The sequence below is a fragment of the Osmerus eperlanus genome, chromosome 15 (genome assembly GCF_963692335.1).
Source record: "Osmerus eperlanus chromosome 15, fOsmEpe2.1, whole genome shotgun sequence".
In the NCBI taxonomy this organism is placed as follows: Eukaryota; Metazoa; Chordata; class Actinopteri; order Osmeriformes; family Osmeridae; genus Osmerus; species Osmerus eperlanus.
This window is the reverse complement of record NC_085032.1, coordinates 10,379,819-10,404,390: the sequence shown is the minus strand read 5'-3', so window position 1 is coordinate 10,404,390 and position 24,572 is coordinate 10,379,819. Positions and strand designations below refer to the sequence as shown.

Below are 24,572 nucleotides of genomic sequence, written 5' to 3'. Positions count from 1 at the left end.
ATTCATCACTGACAAACACCTAAGCGTCACTCTTCGGGATTTTAATCTCACATCGAATAACAAACGAGAAGATGCATTGACTGGTGGACAACATGCATCACCTTGACAGTATCACTCCCATTGATGGATTTTTGCACTCTTAAGCGAACAATATGTTAGCAAACGCTAGACACATGTCACCCATTTGATCTGACAGACTATCATATTTAAATGTATTTGAGGAGGTTTGCCTGCCTAATCTTGTTTTTGTAGTTTATGTTGGATAAGGTTCTTACAGAGAAGTACCTTCGGTACCTCATCACATACAGTATGGCGCCTTGGCCTGCTTTCAAAATCAGCATTGCTAAGATTCTTCATTATCTCCATACAGCCTATTGTGTCCCATGCACTGTGTTGGTTTCTATCCAACATGTTTGTGTGTCATGAGACACAGAAATATCCTTAGGACTTTTTTCTGAAACCATGACATCCTGTGTGAAGAGATGTGGTCCTGCCTGGAAACGTGCCCGTTCTTTGAGCAAGAGAAACTAATTAGAGCCTCAATATTCTCATTCATGAGTAACAGCAAAGACTTCATTAAGCCCAGATCATAGGCCTATGCAAAGTCAATTAAGATAGCAGGCTTTAGATAGATTAGATCTAAATGTGACATTTCAAAGTGTTTTTAAGAACAGGGCCAGGAAATTCTGTAAAATATCTAATACTATTTATCCTATATATTTCTACATTGTGGTTGTGTCAAGGTCTATTTCACTGTATTTCCGTGTCATGCTGGCTTGTTTTTTTTATTGGACAATGTTAATTGGCAGGAAATGTGAAAGAAAATACTGCTAAATGTTATGAGCAAATGAATTCGGAAATCCTTCCTGACCAATTTAAAGGGATTAATTTTCAGATTAAAGACTGACACAATAGTTGACTGTAATGTTGAAATGTAAGCCATTAAAAGAACAACATAGAGTTCAACAGAGGACTTCAAAGCAGTTGATTCTGCAATGTTTATCATTCACGATTTATGTAAATAACACATAAACTCAAACTCATACACACTAGTAGGCAATCACACACACATACACACGTGCACACACAGACATAGACACACACTCACACACACAAACACACAAACAGAACATAGGAGAGGGTTGTGGTGCACAATGTGCTAGTGGTATTATAGATTTATTGCACATTTTGCTGTACTTAATCTGCCTGTGTGAGTGAAGGAAGCAGGGACTCTCATCGGATTAAGGAAATCTTGAACGTTCTGAACGAGAAAATAAAACCAGTTTTACTTTTTCAGTCAAGAGGACTTTCACCAGAGAAAGTACTAAGATGTTGCAAGAAAGGGACATGATACATATTTTGTATCAACCTCTTTCCCCTATTTCATAGAACGTCCAGTCATGTTAGAACTCTACGGTACTTTACTCCAATTAGTTTTAAGACTTGGTTCATAGATGGCCATCTCTTTCTCCATTATTGTTTAACAGTACAACTGATTATAGTGGCTGAAGGTTAAAAAGCATTCTATTAGTGAATTGTGTGATCTTAACATTCTCAACCTTTGAGATTACAAATTACTACCCAACTCAATGACGCAGAGAACAAACAGAAAAAGCTGTTCTCTGGATTTAGATAAATGATAAACAAGGCATGGATATGAATATTTATTGGCAGATACCTAGATTTATCCTCCTATCTTAGACATGAAGCCATAATCATCTTCTCTGTCAGAATAAGGAATTGAAGAGAGCTTCCGTGTGGAATTACTTTGCTCCTTTTTCAATGTCTCCAAGCTAAATGACAGGCAGAAAGCACATGAACACTTGACTACATGTTTGAACCCACAAAACATATGCAGCACTTTTCTTTTTCTTGCTTGCAATGAATTGGTAAACGATTTGTAAAGATGTGACTGGGGGTTACAAATGAATGGTGATGATGTGAGAGAAGAGTACGGAAGGAAGGAAGGAAGGTTTGCACAGATGGGAGCGATTGAGACTGGGAGAGATACTGAAAGGCAAATTAAACTTGATTTTGATACATGAGGGAGGTGACGTTATAAAGCCGCCTTGTTAATTACAGTTCAACTCTAATAACTGTTAACTGTTAAAGCAAGCATAGATAAACTTGAGCCTTGGATGCTTTGAACTTGTAAGATGATCATTCATGTGACATGCTAAAAATGTTTCACAGCAGTCTTAACCGAGTCACTATTCCACATTGATTCAGAACCACCATGGTCTTCTTGACTTGATCTTGGTTTGAATGCTCCCAGTCCTCACATCCTGATAAGGACACACAGTAATTATACATCTTTGGCCACCCTTCTTCCACCTCCTTTTTGCCCTGCTCTGCTGTTTGACGGTGTGGACATCCGGTGCTGCCTGTGGCCTTGGCACTAAAAGGCCTCTTTTGCCTGACTCATGGCGAAAGAGGCCTTTTATTTACCCACATGTGAATGGAATTGCATTTGTCGTCAATCGACCAGTAGGTAGTTGTTATCGTCGTAGGAAAAAATGGGAGCCTGACATCTAAGTCAATGTCCTCATGAATTACAAGGGCATAACAAAGGTATTTTTTGATCTTCTGTTAGATCGTCATCATGGTTTAACAGAATGGTGTTTTGTATGTTAAATACAGAAGGACCATGTGACCATTTATGAGTGCCATTAATTGTGATGTATGGTTCATTAGATGTTAACGGTTCTAGCTCCTGAACATGCCGATATCCTCTAGGCCAGGATATATACATTGGAATTGACAGTTCCTTCACTATGAACTGTTTTATTTGCAGATCCATGCTACATGGCATATGAACAGTACAATTTATTTCCGCAATCAATTTGAACTGATCGCTACATTTCTTTGACAATAGGGAAATCAATAACATCACATTTCACCCAGCAAGGCCCTGGAGAAGGTGGGGTGGTCCCTGTTCTTAAAGAGTAGAAAGTGTAGAATACGTATAATTCTCTTTGGGTTTCATGATCAATTGAGCTGACAGGAGCCCTAGAGAAGTGCTTAGTAAAGTGTTTATACCTGCAATATACCAGTCCATTGTACCCGTCCACTGGGCCCGTCCACTGGACCCGTCCACTGGGCCCGTCCACTGGGCCCGTCCACTGGGCCCGTCCACTGTACCAGTCTACAGGACCCGTCCACTGGACCCTTCCACTGTGCCCGTCCAATGTGCCCGTCCACTGGACCCTTCCACTGTGCCCGTCCAATGTGCCCGTCCACTGTGCCCGTCCACTGGGCCCGTCCACTGGGGCCCGTCCACTGTGCCCGTCCACTGTGCCCATCCACTGGACCCGTCCACTGCATGTTTATGTAGTGCTGAAGGGAGCCAGTCAGTTGAGCTGAACAGTATGTTTTGATGCAGGTAAACATTGGAAGCTTTTCAAATTGAAAATCCCTATTATTGCAGGCAGGTGTGTCTATGTTAGCCTGCTAGCCATTCTGGGGTCATGACCGACAGAAGGATGAGCCACCAATGTATTCTGGTCCACTCAAAAGGTAGTGTTTGTTTGCATATGATGTCTGTTTGTGTGTGTGTGCGTGTGTGTGTGTGCACAGGTCAGTATCTTAACTTTCAAGTTGCCTCCAGTCTGAGGTAGTTCTAGTGACGAGTCTCATTGAGATTTACTGGCAATAATTTACATACGTTTTGCCAACAAAGCACTGTCAAAACAATGCTAGTAGCAGTGTTGACTGGTTTAACTTTTTTCTTCAACAGAAAATCTAACAGAGAGAGTGTTATGGGGATACATTGATTCAATGTGCCCAGAACAAATGTTGGGTGAGTACAGTTACTGTTAAAAACCTGCCATAGAAAGGTTTATGTTGACAGGACACAGTAGACATTATTGGGGCCACACACAGCTCCTGTAACATCTTCAGTTACCTGAAAAGTGGTAGTCATCTTTACATACTGTTGATGATGGAGATAATGGAGGGTAATGCTGAAAATGAAGGATAGATGTCAAGTCACATTTATGTCCATAGCCATTTTAGACAATGACAATGATTCGGTTACAGAGTATGCCCCATTATTACGTGACATACTTGGGTTGCACTCAAGGTGTGAGCCTAGGTTGCTGTCAGACACACATTGGGATGAACACATGATCATGGCTAACAGAAAGTCAGTGACGGAAGGCTACTGTAAACAGTTAGTCTGCACTTTGTCATATGATGCAATTCCCTCGCCACTGTCCAATGGAGGACTGAAATGATGATGGTGATGGTGATGATGATGATGGTGACGATGTCGTCTCACACAGCACAGCTCCGATTTTTTAATAGCATTGGGTAACAGCATTACCCAACAGGAAAATGTACTGGCTCTAAACCTTGTTAATAATTTGGCTGGAGGGAGAAAATGAGAGGGAATGAATTCTACATTTCAAAGAGTAATGCTTTTATGGATTCAATTAACACTCGGGCTTAAAATAATACAGGGACTCGTAGTTGGTGATAACAGGAAACTGCATTTGTAAAGGGCCGTGTAAAATGACTAGTGAAGCAAGCTTATGTAATGTCATATTGAGTTTGGCTACTTTGTATGAGGCTGGTCTCCGATTTGATCTGAGAAGTGAGAACTGAGAAGTCAATGAAGAATATCAGAGCCTCTGAAAGCCTACTGAATATCATCATAAAGTGATTTATGGCCTGAACAAATATTTACCTAGAAAGCTCTCAAAAGTATATGGCCTTATCACAGGGCTGCATTGCTGCAGAAAGGGGAGGGTTTTACAAACCCAAAGGGTCAACAAAATGTCCATGAGTTATGACCTTCTTTTAAGTACAGGGCCCATCCAATATCTCTGTCATCTCTAGAGGCTCATTGGCTTGAATTGGGTTTTAGTCTCAAATGACTTTTTTTGCTCTCTCCACCCTTTCTCATCTCTTTTTCTCTCCTCTTTCTTCTCTTTCATCCTTTACTTTCATTTTTGTTTTTCTCTTGTTCTCTCCTCTTCCACACACACATACACACACACACCTCGCTGCCTACTTAAGGTTTTTTACACCAAGGTCAGCAATGTTTCCAAAGACCTGTCAACTCCCTAAATTCCAATTACAGTTTTGACCTCAGCTGGGATAAGTATGTTTCGAGGAGTCCTTGACAATCAACCCTGGAGTCATTATCGTAAATCAAACAATGCAGCTGTGTTGACATGCTCATGGTTGAGAGCCCACAGTTTTAGTCCCTGTCAACTGTCCCAGTGCAATTCAACCCCAAAAGGCACAACTTATTGTAATTGTAAGTCAGGATAAGTTGTGTCTGTACACTGTAAAGTTAAATAATTAACTGGCATAATTTAGCTGAAGATGCTAAAACACACCAAATACCCATCCCCCCAAAACCAGCTTTCCCTTGCTTAATCAGAGGGAAAAAATGATGATTTCCTCTTGATTCACTTTATTTTAACGTCCATTACATTTTTTCCCGGTTTCCTAGGCAATGTTTGCATAATCGCTGGTGTGTGGAATCAATTTGCCGTAGTGGAAGTTAGGTCAAAACAGTGCTGTCAGCAAGTCTGGCGGTGCGTTGGAGCATGGGTGGTGAAGGTAATTTGGACACCATCTGTCCCTTTGCTACTGTACAATAACTGGTACGTTTGGGACAGGACATGTCCAGCCCCTCCACAGATAGACAGAGGAGCAGGACAGGAAGTGGGATCAGCAGGTGGAAGTGCAAGGCTGACAACTGGGCAAGGCTGTTTGTGTGTGTGTGTGTGTGTGTGTCCCTCATCCATCTCAAATCCCCAGTTAGAAATACAAGGATGCCATTAGGGTAGAGTGTGTGTGTGTGTGTGTGTGTGTGTGTGTGTGTGTGTGTGTGTGTGTGTGTGTGTGTATGCATCACTCATCCATCCACAGGGATGGATCACAGGATCACACACCCCAGGTGAAGATTGTAGCTCATTACTCTGTCCTTGTTGGGTCCAAAGGCAGGTGAGTATGGAAACAACACACACACACTGTGTTCATTCAAGGTTATGTTCCATTCCAGCCTCCAGGTTACTACCAGAGTCAATACCATGACAAATTAACCAACCATCCAGCTATATGGGTTTCGTTTATAGTCAGATGGATGTGAGCTCCCAGCTCAAACAACAACATGAATGGTTTAGCACACCAAACCTTTGAACAGAGGGATGATTTAGTACATGGCTTACTGGCTATAATGTCTGACACTGCTAAAGCCACTGTGTCTCATAAAAAGTTGTGTTGGCTTTACAGCAGGATAAATCGTAGTAGTTGGCTCTGGCGAGAAAGCAGAAAAAACCCATGGCCAACGTTATGGCCCCACTAACTGTTCCAAACATTGTGAGTCCGGAGGGCTTGTTTTATACAAGATGACAAACCAAAACAGACTGTAAATGCATGTGAGTGTGCCTGTGTGTGTTTGTGTGTAAGGGACCAATGAGACAGGTACGTTGTCTTTGATTACCCTAGGCCCTGCACAGGCCCCTCAGCAGTGACAGGCCAGCATTGATTTCTGTAATAACTTTGAGTTAATTATGCAGCTATGTGCTGAATGGGCTCCTCGGGGGTCTCTATGAGAACACTTTGTGTAGAGCGACGGTGTGTTCACAGTTCTCCGGTGAGACCCCTCGCCAACAGGCCCGCCACAACTGGAAAAATCCCCAACTCGGCACATTAAATATGAAGGGGGTGGGGGGGTGAGGGGGTGAGAGGGTGAGGGGGTGGGGGGTCCAACAGAGCAGCATCAAGTTCAGAGATGTTGATTTGAATATTTTACCGGTGTGGGTAAGTTCTAAAGTTTAAAGTCAAAGGGGGTTTTGGGGGGGGGGGGTCTGTTAGTGTAGCGCTGCCCTGCTGCTCCGCATGGGAAGACAATCAGGCTTAATTTCACATGACACTTCCCACTTGAGCGACTCCCTGAACGCAGAGCTCAAGCGAGGCCAGCTGGCGTGCTGAACGTCAATAGAAACGTGGTATACCGCTGACGACCAGTGAATAACTTGAAAACAAATCAATAATGTAGGGTTTTAGTATGTACATTTGTTGTTCTGTGTAAACACAGAGACAGACACATACAGTAGAAGGCGCAAGAGAGGTTTGGCTGATAGTTTTACTTAATCCTGTTCAGAGAGAAAAATGAAAAAAAAGAAGAAGAAAGGACCTGGTTGACAGCGGTTTGACAGAGCGTTTAGGGAAATTGAAGAATGGGTTCCACACGGTGAGTTGTAGCGACATCCTGGGGAAGACTGAGCCTGTTACGCTCAGAGTGACACAGAAAGCTGAGGACGCCAGTTCCCCTGACATGTCGGAAATTGGCTTTGGTCAAGCGGTGCACACCTATCGCTGGTAGGGTGGCCAAACTCTCTGCTATACACACAATGAGACAGAAACTATGGAAAAGTGTTGAAGTAGGAAAATACATTTGAGTGACATTAAAAACGATTTCTTCTCTGTGTCCTTGATAGTTGAAGCTGAATACCCACATGCTCTCTCCACAGGTAGAGAGACTGTACCTTTGATACTGGATACATCGATAATGCATCGTAAAGTATACAATATGCATGGCTCCCTAGAAAAACATCTGGGAAGTGGCTGCTCGTATTAATATTATTCACACTGTTTATGTTTGTTTCATTCATTCAATTAGAATGAAATTCAGTTTGAATGAGTTATACTTTTTCCCCTTGCCATTTTCCTCCTTTCTGTAGGTTTTTGTGCGCCTCTAAAAGGCTGGCCATGAAACTCTTTGAAACTCATTTGCATAGACTGGGAGGCTTTCTTGAATATTTTAGTCATACTTAAGCTCTTTCACTTTATCATGCCCCAAACACATTTTTTTCCAAAACGTTTAATTTCAAGATTTATACCTACCCTGTTTAAAACACCAAGGACGAAAAACACACCAATTCATTTGAAATAATAAATTAGTTGCGATAAGTTCTGCACTCTCACATAACCTCAGACGTCCTGGATGTACATAATGTGGATAATGTGATTTATCCTGTGTGTGTGGGTGTGTGTATTTATGAGTTTTTGTAAGTGTGTATACACAACGTGTGACGGTTGTAAATTCCCATTACCGGGGCGACACTAGGATCAGTCTTAATTCTCCAGAGTGTCGTCGGATTGCAGTTGTTAACAAAGGACTCTCTGTACCCACAGTTCTCTTAACAGTGTTCAGGCCTTGTGATTATGGATGGCTCTGTATTCATATATAAACTGGAGCATTGTTTAAAAATCTCAAAATTTACTGGAATTTAAAGACTCCAATAAGGGAATTCCAGGTTTTGTGGGTTTAACATTACGGTTGTGCACTGTGCATATGAAAACGATCACCCTTAGAGTTGAGACCAACACAAGCCTGGAGGACAGTACCATCCATGGCACCACAGCACCAGAACATCTGAAATGGACACAGCCAGTAGAAATGCACTGTTGGCAAAAGCCCCTGACGTTGATGAATGTTGTGCTGGGAGTGTTGTGTAATACTCCCCGATGTTGCAGCCCACAAGGTTGGAAGTACGGTGAAAAACTGCTGCCGTGGGCTGAGAGTGGGGTGGTGGTGGCAGGGGTTGGGTCCATGGCAGGGTTTAGAGGGTCCTTACCTTCTACTATAATCTGTGTCACACGCGTTGTACAGTTGCAGCAGAAATAAAACCCACTCAGTCTACGGCACAGAAGACACATGAGGACACTCGGTTATTTGAAAAACACGACGTCTCCAGGTCAGGAACATGGAAGTGTCACGTTCCTGTAAATGAAAGCATGATTTAATTGTTGGCTAAACGTTGATGACACCCATTTTACACTGAGTCTGTGTTGGAATATCAGGACGTTAGTCGCCCTAATGGTTTTGGAAGTCTATGTGCATGGTCTACATGTCAACCAGCCTGGGTGTGTAAAGCTAGTGTTTAAAGTGGGAGGTTGATGTGTTACGCAAACATGATAAATGAATCTTGACTGTTTCCAGCCATCATCATTAAGTGGTGTGTTCACCACGTTACGTTTTTTACCACTGCTTTTATCTGAGGTTAACAGAAAATTATCTCTCAAGTTTCCCCACAGCGAAACGCCATTCGTCTTCCTGATATGGGAAGCTGACTGATCGTCAAGCGTGGAGGCACCGGAGGGAGTGCAGGAAGCGTGACCGAATCAATCATCATCACCGGCGTGGATGTAGATCTCTCATTAAACACACTCCATGTGGTAGGAGGAGGGGACTGACTCGCGCTCGCTCGTTCTCTCTCCATTAGAATAGTGATCAGTCCTGGTCAAGCGCAGCACCATGTGGATTCTTGGTGGTTGGAGGAGAGCACCCATCACAGCGTCTTCCCTCTGAGAGGCCACACTCTTGGGGATGAGCTGCTCAGCACTTGACCCAGCCCCACCCCACTGCCGACTAGAGAGTGTGGTTGGACTTTAGGACTTTGTGTGTGAGTCCCAGTACAATGAAGTATGTTCATGGCTTAGGTTCTGGCCTTGAATTCCCCTTCTAGCCAGGCTCACCACAGAGCATGTCTTTCTCCAGAGGCTAATTGAGTTCCTCTGTCACATGTGAAGAGCTCGCCCAAAGTGTTCCCGCCTTCTTAATCCATGATATTTCTAAATGCAGGGGCTTAATTCTCATACGCTGCTCTGCCATGAGCATCCAAGGTTTGCGCCACAGAGAGAATAGCTGACTCGTTCCATATCCCTCTTTCCTGCGAAGGTCACGCACTCTCGTTGTGACTAGTGAGGTCAGCAATACTCAATCAAGGGTCGTCCCCATGGCAACAGCGGCTGTGTAGCTGTGCCAGAGAGCTGCCTAAAAGAAAGAGAACCTCACATGGGGTATTGAGGAATGGGAAGGAGCCAGCTTTATGTTTTGTGTTTGGCAGATATAATTGGCCCAAAGTGATGAAACACTGCAGCATATGCGGTACATTTCATTTCAATCTACCCACCACAAAAACGGACTGGTTGTACTCCGCTTGGTTGGCTGGTAGGGTGGAAATGTCCAGGCGTCAAAGCGATGCATTGCCAAACAAATCTGTCTTTATTTGTTTTGTGACAGGTGCAAGCATGCGGAAATGTTATCCCAGCAGTGGTGATAGCCGGCATCTTTAATGGGTGTCAGCACACAGGTGTCCCTGCAACCAGCACAGATGTGATTAAAATGCAATCATCCCCTGCCAGACTGGGCAGTGTCTTGTGTATGTGTGTGAATGTGTGTGTGTGTGTGTGTGCTGTCCAGTCCAATTTGTTGTGCTTGGTCAAGAACTTACAAACAGGTGAGATTGTACACTAGTTCTACAACAATGACCCACTCCAGTGGGTGTGTAACCACTATCACATTATCTAGGTATTGAGGAATGACTGGCTGGCTGGATTGTGCACAACCCAAGCTTCCATAAATACTGTAGATCTATTCTCCATTCCATTGCAATGGAAGTATGACAATGTACCAATCGAAAGCTACTGTACTATAAACACACACAAAACAGAAGCCAAACATACAGTTAGCATCATGGGACAGTTCTTGTGTTGCTTCAGTAACACACTACAGTATAATTCCCTCAGACTAATGGCCTCTCAATAAAACATGACCCAGAGGAAACGCTTTGCCGACCATACAGCAGCAGATAAACACTGCAGACCTGGAGCCTAATTGACCAAAAACATCACCAACATGCAACCAACATTCTGAGCGTCTACTCTGCCAGAAGATTCCAAACACATTCCGAACACAGCGCTAACGCTAGCCCACCACGCACATTATCCACTGGGAAAGCCTGTGTGTCGGTTAACACACGTAATGAGAGAGGCTTTGCTGTGTGCCTGAAAATTTGACTCTCTCCCTCTCTCTGTCAGTAGTCACACAGATCAATAGAGCTAGCCTCGGGCATGGATCTTTGGACCCAAACAATTGTTCTAGAAGTTACTCTGGTAAATGGCTGTCTTTCCAGAACCCCCTTCATACTAACATGTGTACTCCTGCACGGTGTCATGGCTTAGAAAGACTGAATAACAAATCCTTTTCATAGTGCGACCGATTATTTTTGATAATCTTTTTGATTTGGTAATCACAGCTCTGAAGTGTAGGTTATTCTGCAGGATTTTAGGTCAGGTTTTGTGTTTCAAGCTCTGTACTTCAGAAGTCAAATAAAACAGTGTGTAAACATAATTATCACCGCGTCTACTTGAGAAACAGTCTGAATGTTCGCAACCTCATCAGCTCTCGTGGAGGCCAGAGGTCAGTGTTGCATGCTGCCTTGGTCTGTCTGGAAATGAAAAAGTCAGCATTATGGATGGGGTTTCCACGGCCCGGCAAAGTGTGTCTGTAAGGCCTTAACCAGCCTGAGATACATGGTGTAGTAGATAGCAGTGGAGACTGGGAGTGTGATTCGCTCTATGCCAGAGGCTATATCCTGTAACCTCCAGCCTGCTCAGCCCAGGAGACACACAGCAGGGGGCCAGATGAGTGGAAGAAACTGACATGAAAGAGTGCACTGTACAGACTGAGAGAGAGAGAGAGAGAGAGAGAGAGAGAGAGAGAGAGAGAGAGAGAGAGAGAGAGAGAGAGAGAGAGAGAGAGAGAGAGAGAGAGAGAGAGAGAGAGTGAGAGGGATGGAGACTTCTGCAAGTCTAGCATCTGCTCTGAAAAAAAATCTGGAGAGAAGAAATTAAATGAAAAAACTCAGTAGGAAATGCTTTTAATCTGCTGATTCATACCCATACCTCTTTTTTTCCTCACTCTCTTTGTACTCTCTCTATTACTCAGGAAATACAATTTCTTTCAGAATATTTCCAGGATTTCATTGAAGGCCAAAACAGATGTGACCATCTCTCTAGTTATGATCACATTCTCCATATCCCTGGATACTTCAGTCATGAAACCAATCTCTCTGACGACCAGCAGATGAGCAGAACTCCTGAAGCACGGATGTCATCAATAATGATCGAAAGACACGTCAAGCAGCGACAGTACATGCGGATAAATGTTAGAACACAGCTTTTGAGGAACATACAGCAGGGTGAATTCTAGGAACATGACAGATAGGTTGTTCAGTATGAGCATGCCACAGGCCTTCTCGGAGCTGAACCCTCCCAGAGCAGAGAGAGGTGGGTGGACTGCTGACCAGGACAATTAACTGCAGCTAGAGTTTCGTCCAGGTTGCCAGAGTTGCACCCGCTGTCCTTCTACAGCGTTGCTCCTGAATGACGGTATTGGTGGCCGTCTGATCTTATGCAACAGCAGCACATGCTGCACGGTGCTGGGCACCCCAGGGGGGGAGCAGCTTTGATATAATGGGATAGCTCCACAGCCGCGTGGCCCTGATGCACCATTTACACAGTGGAGGATCAATTAGGAATCACGCAGGGTTTATTAAGCCTATTACAATCCTGTCACCCCTGGTGGGGTTGAGGGTTTCCCACCTCCTCCAGGCCTAGGGACTTGGGAGGCAGGGAGAGGAAGAGGGGGAGAAAGGGCAGGTGGGTCCGGGGCGCAGTCCAATGCCGGGGCAGAGAGGGGGAGAACTGCTGCCACACGGGTTGCACTCGTTTGCGAGAATTCCAGTAATGCAGTGTTCCATGTTAACACCTTGCAGCAACTGACTGGATGAATGGGGAAGTGCTTGGGACTGGATTTGGGTTTTGGTTTCAGATCACATTCTCTGTAATCTGTACAGTGACTTCTCTCTGGCCCCTGCAGTTATTGGCCCCCATGGCACTGGATCCAACCTTGAAAGAAAGCCAATAAAGTCAGCGACAAATTGTCCTGATTTGACTCGCATTAACACTACTCCAGAGTTTATGATTACTTTTTAATTACTATAATAAGGTCGGGCCAAAATGAGCAAAACACTCATGAGTGTTTTGCTGATTTTGGCCTGACAAAAGACTAACGTTAGTCTTTTGTCAGGCAGGCAGCGAATACAAACAGTTTTATGACAGAAAACAACAGAGAATATGTTGTAGCAATGTAGCATTATTGTTTGTCAGGAATTAACTGTCAAGAGGGTCGCTCATTGTTCCAGTGCCCAAACAAACAAAGCAGTATAATAGGATACGGCGGGCATATATGGGGGAGGGGGGGTTGTTTATCGATACAGTTTAGAAGAATCACTACTTTCGAGCACCGATAGGGTCAAAACTGAGTGGGATCCATCGCACTCACCACAGACCCATGCAACAACACATCCAGATATCTTGATTTTATTATAAGTTTATAATTCTTTACCCATGACAGCGCCGAATAAAGGCCACCATCTTCTGTGCTAGGGAGCATGGTCCATGGGCCCAGCTGGATGGATGACAGAATTAAAAGCTAAAAATGGAAGCAATTTACCTCCAAGATGAAGCTGTTAAGAAACTCTGGGAGTTCGGGTTAATGAGGCTTTATGTGGCTAAATATACTCATTCATGGCCGGTCATGTAGGCTGATCATTTCTTAATCATGTTCCGTAGTAACAGCCTTTTTACAGTGATTAATCAAGACGTACAATCAGATTTACGTCATGGACGGATTTCAATTTGATGTGGTTGGGAACTTCCAGTATCAAAAAGGCAAGAAGAGACGAACGCAAAAGGCTTTCCGAAACTGAAAGGTTTATTGCGAGTTAATATTCACTGTATCAATGCCTTATTTTAACGGATTTTGGTGGACAAGCGTTCTGATTCTTTGACAACGAGCGCTGTCTGCTGGATAGCACGTGCCATTTCTGGATATCTTCCTGTCCGCGTTGGTGTAATGATTTACCAATTATTTAAAATCCTGCACTCAACACTATACATTTATTTGGCATTTTTAACTTTAGAAGTTATGAAAAAGTGACTACTAATGTACTATCATGAACATAAATAAATAGCACCAGAATATATTCTGGTGCCAAAGACGTTGCGGCAACGTATGTTTGGTCATCGAGTGACGTTGCTGCAACGTAAGGGCAACGTAACTGTGTTAGCTGGGTATGACCTCTCTGCTAAAGACACATATAGGCCTAGTTCAAATTACGCTATTACAGTTTTTCACAATTGATAAAACACATTTCTTGAAACAGTCACCCATTTTCTCAAAACTGTAAACACAAAACCTCATCTTCAAGCACTATTTACAAAACCTCTGAATCCTCTTGCAAAATGAAACTTTCGCCTCAAAACAGATTTACCTGTGCTCAAAATCAAACACTGCTCTCAAATCATAAACAAAGTGATCAAAATTATATGTTAGTTTGCAATTGTATTGTTTTTTCTCCTCCTTGTACCCCTATACAGTACCGTACCCTGCATCTCCCTACTCACAACTCACTCTTGTTCTTTGTTGATATGAAACTGCAATCAGTCAAAATCTATTGAGCAGTCAGTACTGTTACTGTAACAAATGGAAAGCACAATGTTCAGAGCCATACAATTTGTTCATTGTACAGTATACAGCCTACACTGCACTGTACTACAGTATACAATACTGAAAGGGACAAAAATCAAAGGAGTAAACACGTGATCAATGTGCTTCTTCTTGTCTTTGGGCTGGGTTAGGCCAGAGCACTTTGTCGACATCACAAGCAATATTTTCCCACCTTCAACAACCTGTTTGCTCTCTGAACTGGCTTATATTGGTTATGTCACATCATTTGAAACAAGTGAAATCAATTTTGATTGGTTGTGTTTAGTCAATGACATGTTTTCTCTATTTGTATTTGATTGTTGCCATTTGTGTTTACCAGTATGGATGACATGTGCATTAGAGTGCAGAATGTGTTTTACGTAAAAATAAGAATGTGTTTAGAGTTTTGCTGAACAGTCTAAGTGAGATCTGCAAATTGTGTTTTACCATGTGAAATGGTTTAAGGTATTGACAACAGACAGGCACAATTAGCTACATGAGTTCAGGCAACTGAGAACTTTGTTCAGCCAATGGGTTTTAGTGTTTTAGCAATTGAGAAAAACTGTAAACAGACTACATTGCCTGAGTTTGAGTGTTCATGGAAAGAAGCCATTACAAGCCCACAATAACCTGGGGCTAGTAATGGATTTTACTTATACACTGAAGGATTGCCAGATTCTTAGTTGACTGTAGGCTATCTAATGGTCAACGAAGGTCACACCAATGGAATCGTTGTGTATGGTAATTTAATTCATTCTTGTTATAGTGACCATGGGTTACCTGTTTCTAGGCTACAAGTGTCATGGCATGCTAGCCTGAATGAGCTACCTGAAAGAGAGTATGTTCTAAACAGACATTATCATAACCTGCGACCCATTTTATAGTTCCACCCACAATGTTACTCTATACTAATCTAGTGGTTTATGATAGTGATAATGACTAATGGAGTGAGGACAGTGCAGAGGAATAGAAATATGTATGTTTCCCCCGGGGAAGGTTCCCATGCTCAGAGCTATTCACTTCACCATAATGCCACCTTAATAGGCCTTTAACAGTCAATGTTCCCCAGTCTTGTAGCGTGTCCTGCCTAATGAAACACACCCTTGGTGTTGGCCACTCCAGATGGGGCCTTTCACCTTCAGACAGCATGTCTGTCATATTGCTCGAGCTGTCACACCAGCTCTCAGTGCTGGTGACACAAGCCAATCCATCGCCCATAAAACCCTGCCCCCCCCCTCCCCCCCTGCCCACCACCACCACCCCACAAATGGATTTGTACGTTAAGTGCCAATGTAAGTTGGTGAGGTGTGTGAAAAATAAGCATCTTTTCAAGGTGATGTTGACCCTCCGGTGAATCACAGAGGCTCAAGGGAAATCCTATTACCCCTGGAACTAGCCTTGTTTTAATAGCCATCAGCAACACTGAGTCCAATGATTGATCTGCTCAGCTGGATCCTATCTTAACTGTAAGAGCGGCTCACACTGCTTTCCGCAGCCCGGAAACACTTTTTTCATCTAAACGTAATTGCAAAGCGGTTGACAATGCAATCTGGCTAATAGCTATTAGAGCTCAGAAATGGGGATCTGCCATAACAAGGGAAAATCTTTGAAAACATGGCCAGTCATTGTGTACTGAGAGAGAAAGCTTTAGAAATATTTTGTGGGAAGAGGTAAACAGGAATGCATATCTGTTAACAAGGATTTATAAAAAGCCAAGAAGGCATTCATGAGTTATTTGCATATTTCACCCCTCGTCAAACCAAAGAAAACTCAACAAAACCCTTGTTCTCCTCTTGCTTCTTCTCTCCTGCTTCGGTTCTTCCTCTTCCTCATCTTTTCTCCACCAATTCCAATCCCTCTTTCTCCAGTCCAGCAGAGCAATATCAACAAGAGTAGTGTCTGCCAAAGTGCTTGTTGACTTTGTCCAGTGCGACAGAGACAAGGAGGCTGACAAGCAGGAAGTGTCCCTGCTCCTACAGCCACACCAGCTCCATCCTCACCTTGCCTTCCGCTTCCTGGTACTGGATCAGGAAGTGATTGCCCTCATAGTCATAGGACACCTGCTTCTTATTGGATGGTTCTAGGGAAACGGGAGTGCTTACACACCAGAAGGGCTTGTGGGCCTCGTCCAGTAGAGTGAGACTCATCACACAGCAGTTCTAAAGACAGAGAGAGACAGGAATGAGAAAAATGTTATATATTATTTTATTCACATTTTCATTGGCCCATCATGAATCAGCATTTAGGGAATTACTGAAACTGGTAACTTTCCACATAGAAGATCTTCCATCAAAAGTCAATGAAGCACCCATTGTTAAACATTACTGACTGTATTAGGACTGGGTAGACACATACACAGGCTAGGCAGTGGAAATGAAAGAATGGGAGGGTTGATCAAACCCATTCAGAAGATGGGGCCCAGTCACCTCCACACTACCCTGCAGGGCCTCACACATCCAGGGCAGCGTGGGCTTGTTCACCAGTGGGCGATGCTGGGACCGATGCACCCTGCTGATGGCACTCAGATGAATGTGTCCATTTCTGATCTGATCTGGTCGACGACACACAGGCAGACGTGATCAGGTCAGTTTGTTGGTTTAGCAAAGCGAGATAATTCAATATCATCTCCTCATTTGCCATTCAGTAATTTAATAAATCACTTGCACTAAAAATGAATGTTGATCTGAGCCCCTGTAGTGTGTACCTTTCTGGCAGGAGAGTTGTGAGAAGCGGTCAGACATGAGCGTAGCCTCTGTGTTGTGGAGCACAATGTGTAAAGTATAACCATGGAGACCATAGTTGGGGTCCACATCGTCAAACAGGGCGGTTTGGGGGCTGGTTGAGGGAAACCAAGTGTGTCAGAGAATAAACATAGACTGTTCATTATGTGACAGTTAGAAGTGCTACCACCAGCCTCCACTGGAGGGAGCCATCACACTATGAACTAGTCTGCAAAAAACACACCAGGGAGTTTAACACGTCATAAATACATCATTAAGGCTACTAATTCTGACCTAGTAGTTAGGGATGTGCATATGTTTTTAGCCAAGCCGAAGTCTGAGGACATATTCAACACCTCGGATCATTTAAAAGGATCCAAGGTGTTGGAAGGAAGAGCCTGTTTTACAGCATGAGACAGCCAAATGTAAACCATTTAGCTGCACCCCTGTTTCATTAAATAATCAACAGTTAGTACCCAGTGTAATTAAAAGCCATAACATGCTGTGAAGATGACCCTTAGGACGTGCAGGCATCTTTAAGCACTGTCTAAAAACACACAGCCTGCCATCTTTCAGCGATGAAGCCAGGTAGATATGTGAAGAAAAGGTGTTGGCGCAACGTACCTGACAGAGGTGCTCAGGAGACTCCTCTCCACCAGCCGGTTAAAGTGCAGACAGACCATGACAAAGGCCACAGACCCCCTGTCCTGCACACACGTAAACACACTTCCATTACTGTGTGATCAGACCATGCGTTTTAGATCAAGTATTGTTACATTACCCTTACCCAATTATTCTTACAAACTCGTCTATTGGAAGTTCAAAGTCAAAAGACTATGTTGGCAGGCATGTCCCCAACTCAACATGCACTGGAATGTTGGCCTACCTTCCACATGCCCACGATGACGCCTGGAGCTAGGCACAGCAGGTCCACCAGCCTGTCGGTGTCAATGACCTGCCCGGTCTTGGAGAGGGTGCCCAGGTCATACTGGGCCATCTGTGATCGCCACCCTGGTCTATAGGAGAATAGGAGGAGAGTGAGGGATGAGTAGATGCTAGGAAATCTAAGCTTTTGTACATGGGGTTTGAGAGACAGAGAGAGAGAGAGAGAGAGAGAGAGAGAGAGAGAGAGAGAGAGAGAGAGAGAGAGAGAGAGATAGATAGATAGATAGATAGATAGATAGATAGATAGATAGATAGATAGAGAGAGAGAGAGAGAGAGAGAGAGAGAGAGAGAGAGAGAGAGAGAGAGAGAGAGAGAGAGAGAGAAAAGAAATGAGGGGGGAGAAAATTACTTCATGAAGTTAGGGCAGTTGAGTGGCACCCTCGTGACCCCGTGGAGCTGCAGGTGTGACAGATGTTGGAGGGAGGGCCAGCTGCTGCTGCTCCAGCACACCGACACTGACAACTCGGAATAGTGGGCGTGGCTTTGCTCAAACGTGCCCTCCCACCCCGACTTACTGAACGCCGACATCTCCCACGTAACACGCAAGTTCCTGGAGAAGAGGAGCAGAGCCGTGTGAGAGTTTTGTGTGCGTACATGTGCATTGGAGCAATTAATCTTCGATCCTATCTTGTCCAACTTGTGATTGAGGGACGGCACCACTGTATAGCATCCGGAGTCTTCCACACACAGCATCTCCTTTCAATTAGAGAAGCCACCCAATAACCAGAACCACTCAGGCGGGGCTGGGGGATTTTGATCCCTGTTGTTGAGTGTATCCGTTGTCTTGCGAAATGATTACCGGGGTAAATCGCTTACTCCCACGTATCTGAAGCATTGGGGGCCCAACAGGGACTAGTCTGGGCAGGAGTGGGAGGAAATGTGAGAGAGAGGCGGGGGGGGGGGAGAGGTCCAAGTCATTTATTTCAACAATTCGCACAGCCTCGGAAAGGAACACAATTATTTCCACTTCCCCATCTCTACCGGCACGTCTGCCATGGAACTTCAAATTGAGTGCAGCCACGGTTCTAATCAGAGGTTAGAAATACACGGCAGGAAGAGGAGGCGTCACGGGAGCTCTCCTGGATAAGCTGGTATCTCCCCGAGCACGGATCACATCAGACACATACCTCCTTCCTCACCTTTAATAAGGAAGAGTCATTATATGGGGGGGGCGGACTCCTGATGTTTGATTGCTAGAGGCTTCTATCCTCCTCACGTTCCCATGTGAACATGTAACAGCTACAGGGCAGAGCTTTCACCCCGCAGTTTAGCTTTGCAGAAGAAACAAGCGATTGGATTCCTCCTTGAGATAATATTAAGACAGGAATTCCCCTGATATTACAGACACGCAGCTTACTTAAAAGGTCTGCCTGCCTTTGCTGGATAGAAATTGAGAACCATAGCAAATATTTTACTTGACACAAATAGGCTGGGCCTTTATTTATAACTAAAATGACCGTAACTTACATTTAAAAGCCTTATATTTCACTGGTATACAATTATTCACTAGTCCCTTGGGAAGGGAAGTCACCTCTCCCAATCTCTGACCTGAGGACTCTCTCCGTCTGCCTGGGGAGCCCTGTGTAAGGGTTGATGTTCCGGAGGTCTCTCTTCCACATGCTCTCGTTGTACCCAGCCTTGGTCCTGAAGTACAGCCTCCTCCAGTAACCAACAGGCCTCTCCTGGACTTCCACACAACTCAGCCTCTTCATCGCCGCATCCTTGGGCTTGGCCTTCCCTTTCTTACTCCCACTGTACTCGGACAGGTACATTTTGTGCCACATAGAGCTGCAAGGCGAGTGGTGAAGGATTTTAGCTGAGAGGAAGGGATGGATGGACAGGGTCATGAATCATTACTGCTTAGTAAGACATGCGTTTTTGATCCAGAGACTTGGTCCTTACCTGTTGTTGGCCAGCTGAAGGAACAGTTTGTTGACATGCCCGATGCAGAAGAGAGAGGAAGCATCCAGGTATGAAATTATCTTAATTAGGATCTCAGGAGGCATTCTAATAAAAAAGGGTGATTAGAAACAATGAACACAAATGAAACACCCTCCATCTGCATTTAGCCTTAATTACACAACAGCTCTCATGTTAAATAGAAGGTTTAGTTGTGAATAATATGAAAAAAGGGTGATTAGAAACATTGAACACAGATGAAACACCCTCCATCTGCATTTAGCCTTAATTACACAACAGCCCTCATGTGAAATAGAAGGTTTAGTTGTGAATAATATGACTTTTGGGATATGTTCAGCTTAAAAAACTAAGTGAGTGTAGGCTACTGTGCCTACATTTCACCATTTCACAAACTGACACTTGCTTTGTCATAGAGCAGGGATTGTTTACTTACCTCTCTATGAGGTTTTCGGTGCGTGCTGTTTTGGTTAATTTGACTGCACATTTGTAGCCTGGACCAACGGCTTCACGGCATGCTGCGGTCTTATATGACATTGACAGTGGTTTGACACTGAAGAAAACAGAAAATAAACATTTGACATTTTTCAAGCAGTCTGCGTGACGCTTCCTGCTACACTTTGCATGACGTTTGACGTTCTTTTCTCACCTTTGAGAACTTGAAGATTCTGTCGACATTTTCTTCACGCAACTATAGGCTATATTTTTTTGCTGTCGGACCTTACCCAACCTCTACCTCGAGTTGGCGGTGCACTAATACTGCATCCTTAGTTACCAAAGTTGTCCGCTTTCAGTAGCCATGGTGACAAGAACACACAAACATAGTTGCGGGATTGAACCCTTGGGAGATCGCTAGCAAGCTATTATATGGAATTCCTCACGAGCATGCACCCATCCCAAAATACTTGTTACATTAGCATGATTTCATGTCAAATGCATATGAAAAAAATACTACCTGGCTGGCTGCACTTGGCATGACGGCATTGCACTCTTCGGTTGGGTGTTTGAGCAGCATGTGCAAATGCTGCCTCCCTCCGACTCGGCGAATTCTCAAAGGTATCACTCACCTTTGAGACATTCTCTGGTGTTACAAAACATTGAAGTTGGAGTTAAAATTGTTAGGCATCCTGCAGGACAGGAAATACTCAGATGTTGTGTTGTGCCAAAAAGTGACTTTCTGCAAAAGAAAGACATGACGTATCCAGTTAAAAGAAGTAGACTTATAAACAGGGGCGGCATTTTTTCATGTCACGTGGGGGGCGCACGAGCATAAAATAAATAAATAAAAATCTATTTTCTATCATTTCACTGTGTGGGGAATTGGCAAATTGGCGCCCCCTTCAGGCAGCTGCAGGCACCCCTGCTTGCTGAGAAGGTGCCGTGCACAGAAGCTGTGTGAAAAAAGGGGAGAGGGACAGACAGCTCATCTGACTGGGTCTCCCAAATGGAACGGACAATTCATAATATTATAAATATATGCCTAAAGTTCCTGCACATTTTAGTTTTTTTTTAATTGTGTGAAATGGCGAATTGAAAAAAAATGGGTATAGGCTAACTCTTACGTTTGTTAGCCTTTTTGCTATGATGCTTGCTATGCAACAACAATTTTTAGGTTTTAACTCAACAAACAGGAGATAACATTTCACCATAATAGTGTGCTTTGCAACAAAACTGTTACAAGTTCAGTTATTATTTATTTTCATTATTTAGGTTAGGCCCTGTAATTAGCCGACGGAATTTTGAAATCTGTAGGTAGTTTCAAAGACGAACATTTGCTATTTGCTACAACTATATTTCGTGACAAAGTATAGTTTAACGTCATAACTAAAAGTGTTCCTCCCTAATCCCTAAGTTATATTAATATAGCATGTAATAACAGACATTTAGCGTGTAAGGGCATGTTTATGTAACCCTCCTATTATGTTTGGTGTCAATTTGACCCCAGGCTGTTTTAGCTGTATAGAACATAATCGGTCTTACCATAACAGCCTTTTGATTTCAATGGGGGGGGGGGGGGGGAGGGGGGGGCGAAGGGTGTCTCGCCCTGGGTGTAATTCAATGTAGAACCGCCACTGCTTATAAACTGCGATACCGGCTTCTGCAGACGGGGGTGAGAGTGAATCTCTCTTAAATCAATAACGTTTGAAGACTCAAGGGAGGTGGTAGGAAAGAGTAGAGTTTGTTTAGGAGAGACAAAGACTGTGAAGGGAAGTGAGAGAGGGAAGTACACAACTGGACTAGGTGATCGAGTCACACCTCATTTGGCTGACGCCGGGTATTATTAGTGTGTAAAATCAGCATTGCGACCATGCTGCCAAACCGCTGCGCTGGACACTATCCCATTGCACTGACGCTCCTATTGGGATGCGGCGTAATTGTATGTATTGGCCGAAACGACACAGATCCCATCGTACTGGAAGGCAAGTGTGTGGTTGTGTGTGACTCGAACCCTTCCTCAGACGCAGCGGTCACCTCCTCGCTCGGGTTATCTGTCCGCTCCGAAGGCGCCAAAGTGGCTTTCTCAGCGGTGCGCGGGACTAATCATGAGCCGTCGGAGATGAGCAACACGTCCTTGACCATCTATTTTGACCAGGTTAGCTCATTTAGAAATCTCTACACATACGCGCGATTAGACAGTGATACAAATGTATTTCTGGGTGTCCGTTGGTTCTGGACAGGTTCGCGTTACCGCAAGGCAATTAAAAATGTTGAGAAAAGGGCCATATCCATTAAAGAATTAGACATGTTTTTAGTTTACATGTTGCTACACTTCGGAGATGCGTTCGAGTTCTCTAGGTCTATTAAGTTCGCAGGGGGTGGCCATTACGCACGGCGATAGTATGTAACCCATGAGTTTGCGTTCTCTCTTGGCTGAAATGTCTGAGGTTATATTTTTGTTTACATTTACATTTAGTCATTTAGCAGACGCTCTTATCCAGAGCGAGTACAGTAAGTACGGGGACATTCCCCCTAGGCAAGATGGGTGAAGTGCCTTGCCCAAGGACACGGACAGGAATCGAACCGGCAAACTTCTGATTAATAGCCTGAGTAATAGCCCGATTCCCTAACCGCTCAGCCATCTGACCCACTAATACCTTGTTGCAGGTATTAGTGAACATCGGCAGCCATTTCGATCTAAAAGCGAGTGTGTTCCAAGCGCCACGGAGAGGGATCTACAGCTTCAGCTTTCACGTGGTAAAAGTCTATAACAGACAAACCATACAGGTGAGTCAAGCTCTTTGGCCGAACTGTTCTAAAGTCAACATCTGATTAAAAAAAATGTTTGCCAACAATTGGACTACCAATACAGCATTATGTGTAGACCTACGCTGAGCATATGGAAGGCCTGCTTACAGAGTAAAACATGTCCTTGTTGTCTCCGTTATCTCAGATCAACCTGATGCAGAACGACTATGCGGTTATTTCAGCCTTTGCCGGCGACCAGGACGTTACGCGGGAGGCAGCCAGCAATGGAGTTCTGCTGATGGTGGAGCGTGAGGACCGGGTCTATCTGAAGCTGGAACGGGGTACGCTCATGGGCGGATGGAAATACTCCACTTTCTCTGGCTTTTTAGTCTTCCCGTTATAACATGCGATTTGTTTGTTGTCACCCGAAAGAACAATCATGACATTTATTTGAACAGCATTGTCTGACAAGGAAATCTGTAAGCTACCTAACCCTTCGTGTGAATGTGATTGTGTGCACCGCTGCACCTGAGAGTAAGGAACGTTTACTTGGAATACAAATCCAAACCCACTGACCAACGACAGATCATCGACCTGAAATGGGCACCATGTCAACAAGACATCTTTAGATTGTACAGGAAACTTTTTTCAATAGATGACAGTCTTTTATTACACAACATACTTGTAGGCTGGGTGGGGTATTCGGCATGCTTGTATCCACAAATAAAATACATAGTACAGTGCTCGAAACAGACATTTGTCAGAGTTGCTCTGTGTCCTGAAATTTGTGTCCAATTTAAAACAATAAAGAAAAGATGGAGTGCACATTGATGCTGAGTGTGGCCTACTATTATAGGTGGTTCGCCAAGATTGCAGAACCCTACAGCCAATAGCCAACCATATACATTAATGTACATTAGTGTAGTTTGCATGTTAAATGTGTGTTGATGGATGTATACTTCATCATCTAGACTATGATTCAATGTGTATTGGGTCAGTGGCATGGGGTTGTTTGGGGTTAATGTCAGTTTGACTTCTGTTGCTGTGTTTTGCCACAAGATGGTGCTATGATCACAGCAAAAGATTCAAAGGAGGCGTAATGTTGGACATTTAGTCCTTTTGAAATGCATTAGACTCCAGGTTCATGTCTTCTATGGTGAATAGGAGACCCATGCAGAAACTCTTAGTTGTGCTCTATATATTCTGTGAATACCCCCTTGGTAAGTGCAGAAGGAGTTTTGTGTTGGACTGAGGACATGTTGTTAAACATACTGCATTTTGTAAGACTGCATTCATACTATAATATAAAATAATACAACTGTATTACAATCATTTAGTGTACGGAGTGTGCCAGACAACAACTAATCCTATCCCTACCACACAATAAGGCCTAACATGGGGACATGTTTCAATGGGTGTAACTAAGTGCACTTAGCATTCAGGCCGA

General features: G+C 43.8%; 2 protein-coding genes across 3 annotated transcripts; one reads left to right on the top strand and one right to left on the bottom strand.

Annotated features, from left to right (window-relative positions):
* Positions 1-16,043: 16,043 nt before the first annotated feature.
* Positions 16,044-20,943, bottom strand: fbxo15 (F-box protein 15). Of its 2 annotated transcripts, none has more exons than XM_062480199.1 (10): positions 20,589-20,940; positions 20,376-20,492; positions 19,925-20,029; positions 19,571-19,810; positions 18,372-18,572; positions 17,963-18,092; positions 17,701-17,783; positions 17,061-17,191; positions 16,783-16,907; positions 16,044-16,515 (listed from the first exon to the last, which is right to left on the bottom strand). In XM_062480199.1, exons 1-10 carry the CDS (start codon positions 20,615-20,617, stop codon positions 16,330-16,332), a joined length of 1,347 nt encoding a protein of 448 aa, XP_062336183.1. In that variant the 5' UTR covers positions 20,618-20,940; the 3' UTR covers positions 16,044-16,329. The 2 variants fall into 2 exon arrangements, with proteins under 2 accessions (XP_062336183.1, XP_062336184.1); XM_062480200.1 differs by having other exon boundaries at positions 16,392-16,515; positions 16,783-16,902; positions 20,589-20,943.
* A 1,118-nt stretch (positions 20,944-22,061) lies between these two features.
* On the top strand, positions 22,062-23,939 carry LOC134035252 (cerebellin-2-like). Its single transcript, XM_062480201.1, has 3 exons — positions 22,062-22,532; positions 23,045-23,164; positions 23,331-23,939. The coding sequence occupies exons 1-3, from the start codon at positions 22,248-22,250 to the stop codon at positions 23,526-23,528; spliced, it is 603 nt and encodes a 200-aa protein (XP_062336185.1). The 5' UTR covers positions 22,062-22,247; the 3' UTR covers positions 23,529-23,939.
* Positions 23,940-24,572: the final 633 nt, after the last annotated feature.

What these genes read in the sequence shown, in the direction of transcription:
- LOC134035252 (XM_062480201.1), top strand. Translation starts at nt 22,248, where the DNA reads ATGCTGCCAAACCGCTGCGCTGGACACTATCCCATTGCACTGACGCTC. An exon ending in TGACCATCTATTTTGACCAG is followed by an intron (nt 22,533 to 23,044) that starts GTTAGCTCATTT and finishes ACCTTGTTGCAG; the next exon opens with GTATTAGTGAACATCGGCAG. An exon ending in ATAACAGACAAACCATACAG is followed by an intron (nt 23,165 to 23,330) that starts GTGAGTCAAGCT and finishes CCGTTATCTCAG; the next exon opens with ATCAACCTGATGCAGAACGA.
- fbxo15 (XM_062480199.1), bottom strand. Translation starts at nt 20,617, where the DNA reads ATGTCGACAGAATCTTCAAGTTCTCAAAG. An exon ending in ACCGAAAACCTCATAGAGAG is followed by an intron (nt 20,030 to 20,375) that starts GTAAGTAAACAA and finishes CTTTTTTATTAG; the next exon opens with AATGCCTCCTGAGATCCTAA. An exon ending in ACAACTCTCCTGCCAGAAAG is followed by an intron (nt 16,908 to 17,060) that starts GTACACACTACA and finishes GTCGTCGACCAG; the next exon opens with ATCAGATCAGAAATGGACAC.